General features: G+C 47.3%; 1 protein-coding gene across 1 annotated transcript in view; it reads right to left on the minus strand.

The window, feature by feature from the left end:
• Ermp1 (endoplasmic reticulum metallopeptidase 1) overlaps positions 1-4,051 on the minus strand; it is a 45,135-nt gene extending 41,084 nt beyond the window's left edge. The window contains 2 exon segments of the mRNA XM_028894594.2: positions 2,026-2,327; positions 3,661-4,051. Coding sequence (XP_028750427.1) covers positions 2,026-2,327; positions 3,661-3,983 — 625 coding nt within the window. The 5' untranslated portion in view covers positions 3,984-4,051.
• Between the last annotated feature and the right edge of the window lie 2,564 nt (positions 4,052-6,615).

The raw sequence follows: 6,615 nt of genomic DNA on the forward strand, positions 1-6,615 counted from the left end.
AGTTCTGCAGTTAAGAGAGTTTGCTGCTCCATCATGAGGACCAGTTCAGATGCCAGAATCCGCATCAGCCACTGCTCACAGATGCCTAAACTCTAGCTCCAAGGAATCTGACACCCTCTTCTGGCCTCCAAGTACACCCACACACATGTGGGCATACAAACACAGATACACATAAATAAAATAAATATTTCATCAATACATATTTTTTAAAAAAGCTGGAGAGAATCCTTGTAGTCCACAACTACATCAGTATCTCCACATTCTGGGCAAACTTGATCTCCAACTTTCAAGCAAACTGAATCTCTCCACCTCCAAGCTACTGCTGTTGACTATAATGCTCTTCCCTGAGATTTCAGTGGAAGCATACTGCCTCTTTTGGTTTAAGTTTGGCTACACTTACTTCAACCAAAACCCTATAAAACAGCTAAAGTTTCAAATGCTTTTCTTACCATTACCCTTGCCAACACAGCTTGCACTCTTTGGTGCTACTGCAAGGAGAAAGAGGCCCAGGGTCTGGCTCAGGACACATGAAAAAAACTACTGAAAATGTGCTTCTGAGAAATCTTATATTAAAAAAACAAGGCTGGGTGGTGGTGGCGCATGCCTTTAATCCCAGCACTCAGGAGGCAAAGGCAGGTGGATCTCTGTGAGTTCGAGGCCAGCCTGCGCTAAAGAGTGAGTTCCAGGAAAAGTGCAAAGCTACACAGAGAAACCCTGTCTCAGAAAACCAAAAAACAACAAGAAACAAGCAAACAAGAAACAAGTTCCCAATGACTCATAGCAATGAACACTATAGATATATGAACTAAAGGGTATACTGTGTGACTCACTGGACCATACTACAGCTTCCATGAAGAGATTTGTGTGCGTGCGTGCGTGTGGGCATGCGTGTGTGTGTGTGTGTGTGTGTGTGTGTGTGTGTGTGTGTGTGTGTGTGTGTGTTTTATTTTATTTTTATTTTTTGGTTTTACTTTTAAATTTTGTTTTGTGGTGAGGTTACAAGGGCAGGGGGTGGTGCTGTGGGATGTCCTCTATGCTGTGAATGTGTTGCTCTGATTGGTTAATAAATAAAGTGCTGATTTGCCAGTAGCCAGGCAGGAAGTATAGGCAGGACAAAGAGAGAGGAGAATTCTGGGAAGTGGAAAGCTGAGTCAGGAGATGCTGCCAGCCACCACCATAAGAAGAGAGATATAAAGTGCCCTGTAAGCCACAAGCCACATGGCAACTTATAGATTGATAGAAATGGGTTAAGATGTAAGAACTAGATAGCAAGAAGCCTGAGCCTTTAGGCCAAACAGTTTAAATAAATTAAGCATCTGTGTGTTTATTTGAGTCTGAGTGGCTGCCGGCCCAGGCAGGACTGGAGATAATTCCAGCTACAGGGTAGAGGTGATGGGACAGGGAAATCAGTGGGATCGGGATGCATGATGTAAAATCCACAAAGAATCAATAAAAAGTTAAATTTAAAAAAACAGTTCAATTTAGTGGATTCACACTGATTTGACAAATATGCATTATGTCAGTCACATCAAGTTCTCTATCTTGCCAGTGTGTCTACTCAGAGCACAATGTTAAGTATTCTACCAGTATGTCACATCCTCAGTGGACGGAAACTGCTAGAAGTAATGTCCTCCAAACCATGTACTCCTTAAATGCAGGGATCCTTTACCCAGTACACCAAAAGGCTACTGCAACCCTGGCTGTGTGAGCACTTACAAATGGACAGACAGACACACTGGTAAACGAATAAGGCTACTTCAGTCTACCAGAAACATCTCATGTATTCTCATGGGGCTCATGGGGCACTGTTTAATAATTATAATAACAATAGTAATAATAATAATGAACTTTAGAGAATATTAAATTCTTAGACTCTAAACTGATATTAATTACCTTGCCTCCCATCACAATGAGAAAATGTTGGTCTAGGAAAAATGGTCCCCACAACTGCTCAAACAGGCCAGGGCTAAGTTTATAAACTTTCTGGGCTGTGGTGATTTTAAATAACTAAAAACAAGTACATACCTGGAGAATTTGCCACGGAGTCAAAGTGACAGTTAGCCAGTACAGCGTGCTGGGCTCCACCTCGGGGTTCCAGCTTTACCACGACATTAGTAATGTTGTCATAGTAGCTTGTGAAACCGCCCAAGAAGTCAATGCTAAAGGAACCTGTGGGCCTTTGTATATCTACTGAAATTCTGTGGAGGCTGTTGCTCTGTACTTCAATCAGTTTGATCTGCTCCAAAAGGTACTGCACCGTCAGAATTTCATTTTCGGCACTTCCTGTAGTCCTGGGACCAATGGCTGTTATGTGTTCCAGATAATCCCTGGAAGAAATCCAAAGGATGGTGATGACACTCTCCTGCAAACTTAAAATGAACACATCTTGGAGCAACTTCCACTGTGCCTCCCTCCTACCTCAGAAAGTTTAGTTCTTTTGACTTCTCACATAAAGAAATAAAAAGCACTAGCCTCCTCCATTTCTAAGACATGGTCTCTGGCTGTCCTGGAACTCCCTATCTAGACCAGGCTAGCCTCGAACTCACAGAGACCCACCTGCCTCTGCCTCTCAAGTGCCAGGACTGAAGGCACTTTAAAAAATAAAAATAAAAAAATTCAGACATTCCAAGAAAATTACCTGGAAGTTTCATCATTGTATATTGCATCCGAGGAACTAATGCTTTCATTTTTTCCTCCATTGACCCCACATCAAATCAGTACCAAGACTAGGGCTTATATTCAATATGACGGCTAGACAGGAAAACACTACTTCACAGGCTACTTATGGATTGTTCCTTACTGGGTCTAAGTGGCAGAAACCGATGATGAGTAAAATCATGGAAAACCGTTAAGAAAATAAGTTTCCAACACGTTATATCCAATGAAGCAGCTTTTAAAACACAGCCACAATTAAAAACTTCCTGCTGGCTTAGGATTCATCTGGCTTAAGACGCAAGTCACAATATCAGAGTTCACCTTCCCAAGGTGAACATCCGAGGTCGTTTAAAAAGGTTGAACACTATACAATCCCTAGTACAGAAGAGCCACAGACCATCTGCGAACTTCAGAATTGTAGGCAAAATTCTGAATGGGTGGTCTCTAAGGAGTGCCCACAGCTTTCGGATTTCGGGGGCTGGGTGCTTGGGAAGGCAGCACACTACATCACCCCTTTCCAACACCATCCCCAAAAGGCTTTATAATGAATGTAGTCTTGGTTACATACACCCCACTCCCGTCTCATTTTAAATTCAGAGAACTAACTGAAGTAAAAGAAGTGGAAGTTGCTCCAGAAAGAGGGGAGGACGGATGACAGGGGCGTGCTAACATCCAATCCTCGGCAAGCGGGGCAGAGTGGATGGCAAAGCAGACTCGATCCACCTGGCCACCCCGAGAAAGCGAAAGGGAGAACCTGCAAGCCCCGGATACCGGCCATTCGGACCCCAGAGGGACGCGCAGGACCGTCTCACTTCCCACCCACGTGCGCCCAGGGACCCCGGGACTCAGTATCCAAGTGCCCGGCACCGCGGCGCCACACTCACCCGCCTAGGGCTCACCGACCCGGGGCTCACGGGCGCGGGACTCACCGACCCCGGCCTCCCCCAGCCAGGGATCCCCCGCCTGAGGCAGCAGCGGACGTGCTGCCGGGCCGGTCGGCCGTACCTGGCTTGGTGCGCGTCGAACTCGCCCTGGAGCCCTGCGGTCCGGCTCAGCACCAGCCGCTGCAGCGAGAGCTGCACGAGCGCCCGCAGGGCGAGCAGGTAGAGTGCGAGCGCCAGCACCGTGCGCGCCTCGGACAGCGCGCTCCCCGCGCCCCGGCTTGCGCCTCCGCTCTCCGGGCTCCTCCTCCGCGTCTTCCCGCCGCCGCTCGCATCCTCCCGCGCTGAGGCCTCTCTCTCCCGGTGCGGCGCGGCCGCCGGTCCCTCCCGACGCTCCGCGGCGCCGCGGTGCCGCCTCACGGCCGCCGACTCGGAACTCCATTCCATGGCCGCGACAGCGGCAGCCACCAGCCCCAACCGCCCCGGCCCGCGACAGCCCGGGCCGCCGCGGCCGCCGCAGCGCCTCCTAGTGAGCGGACGGAAACTGCAGAGGGCCAAACTTCTTCTGATTGGCTGGCCCGCCCTGCGGCGACCCAGCGCTGGAGTCCGGGCGATCTTTGGTGGCCCGGGCGGGGCTTGGTGGGTGTGCTTGCTCCCCAGCCTGGTGCCCTCAGATTGCCAAACGGAAAAATACCCATAAACCTAAAAATGAGCAGCCCCAACCAAGAGAAAAGTGCGAGGCCGCTTTTAGCAGAATGCACGAGGCATTTAACCTGCACTGGGCCGACGATGACTCGGTTTGCCTCTGAAAAAGTAGGACTCTAGCTAAAAAAAAAAAAAAAAAAAAAAAAAGACTTCACATCCGGCACTGGACGAACAGGCCTGTAATCCGGGCACTAGGAAGGATGGCCACTGGAGGATCCCTAATTCGAGTCCAGAGTGAGTGGGATAGTTAACGAAGACCCTGCCTTAAAATAAATAAATAAAAAATTAAAAAATTGCATGTCTAATCCCAGCACTCAGGAAGCATAAAAGGGAGGATTTACACAAATTAGAGGCCTGACCAGTCCACATAGAGAGTTCCCAAAGAGTTCCAGGCCAGTTAGGGCTACAGAGGATGAGAGGGAGAAGGAGGAGGAACAGAGAGGAGGAGGGAGACAGAAGCAAGTAATTGGGGCTAGTGCCCCCCTCCCCCTTCTCCAAACCCTGCCCCTCAGAAAACCCGCCACCTCCAATCCATAGACCTGCCATGTGATTTCTCTTCTTCCCACAAGATCACCGGGGAATGCCTTGCTCAGATTAAACCTGGTTTTATTAATTTGGCTTGATCTGGTTTATTGCGTCGGCGGAGAAACCCATTACCGGGGATTCAAAATACTTATCAGTGCCATCTCCTTTTAACAGATACAAATAATAGCTATAATTTAATGAATAGCTGCTGAGTCAAGCAGTGTGCTAAGTACAGACTTTGAAAAGAAAATATTTTTGTTCCTGTTTAATAGCTGAAGAACATAGAGGCAGCAAATGACAAATGAATGGGCTCCCGGGACAGCCTTCTGTTCCTCTGCTACACGGGCACTCTGGAACCAAAGTTCTGAAAAGATGCTCTTGGGCCAACAAGATGGATCACAAGGTAAATGTGCTTGTCCCCACCTTCCCCCAAAGCCTGACAACCAGAATTCTGAACTATGAATAAATGCTATGTAGAAGTGCTATGGTAGGAGGAGAGAACCAACTTCCACTAGGTGTCTACTGACCTAAACAGACACACACACACACACACACACACACACACACACACGCATGCGTGCACTTGCAAACATACATATCATACAAACACACATGCAAACACATCATATAAACACAATTGTGCTGGCTAGTCTTATGTCAGTTTGACACACAAACTAGAGTTATCTGAAAGGAAGGAACCACAGTTGAGAAAATGCCTCCATAAGACCTGGCTGTAGGGCATTTTCTTAATTAGTGATTGATGAGGAAGGGCACAGCCCTTTGTGGGTGATGCCATCCCTGGGCTGGCGCTCTTGGGTTCTATAAGAAAGCAGGCTGAGCAAGCCATAAGGAACAAGCCAGTAAGCAGAGGTCCCCACCCCCATGGCTTCTGCATCAGCTCCTTCCTCCAGGTCCTTCCCTGCCTTGTTTGAGTTCCTGCCCTGACTTCCTGTGATGATGAACTGTGATGTGGAAGCATAAGGAAAATAAACCTTGTCTTTCCCAGATGCTTTGACCACGGTGCTTCATCATAACAATAACAACTCTAAGACACACAATAACAAAATGAAAAAAATGCAAATACCTTAAAAATAAATAAGTAATAAGTGAATAGTTAGTCTTTTGATATCACAGTTAAGTGGCAAGAAGCTGGTCAGCGATGTTAGTGGCCTTTACTGACAACTGACCAGCCTTGTTTCTGCTTGCTGGTGCAGTAAGCCTCTTGGATTCAAAGTTCTGTGGCCCACACAGGTCATGGCTTACATGCTCTAAGGCACTAACCTAGAGACCCACTGAGAAAACACAATGTAGGATTCTGATCTTCTGTGTCTACAACACCCTGCCTACCTCTCAGACCCATCAGACGCAGGACGTGCCTACAGCCACACTGACCTCTCTCAAAGACTTCCAGGTCATCTCCTTTACAACATCTTCTCATATACTGTTTGGATTACCCAAAATGTGTGTTCCTTCCCTTCATTGCCAAGCTAATACCCTTCAAATCTCAACCCAAGTGGTCCTTGCTCACACTAGACTCTCTTGATCCAGTTAAGCCCACTTCCCTTATGTCCACTCTTATAGCAAGCACCATTAGTGCTGTGATTATTTCATGTTTCCCTCACTAGACTGCAGGCTCCATGAAGGCAAGAATCGTGTCTGATTTTACTCAGCACGTTACTCGCGTCTCCTAAGACACAGCATGGCAGGTACTATACTGTCAGTAAGTCTTGTGTGGGTGAAAACACAGCAGTTTCTGGAAGCACAGAACTTTAGTTTTCTATAAGATTCTTTCTAGTCTATAAGCTCTATGAGACCAAAAACAGTATCTGTGTTATTTATTCATCACCTT

This window comes from Peromyscus leucopus, chromosome 1 (genome assembly GCF_004664715.2).
Source record: "Peromyscus leucopus breed LL Stock chromosome 1, UCI_PerLeu_2.1, whole genome shotgun sequence".
Taxonomy (NCBI): Eukaryota; Metazoa; Chordata; class Mammalia; order Rodentia; family Cricetidae; genus Peromyscus; species Peromyscus leucopus.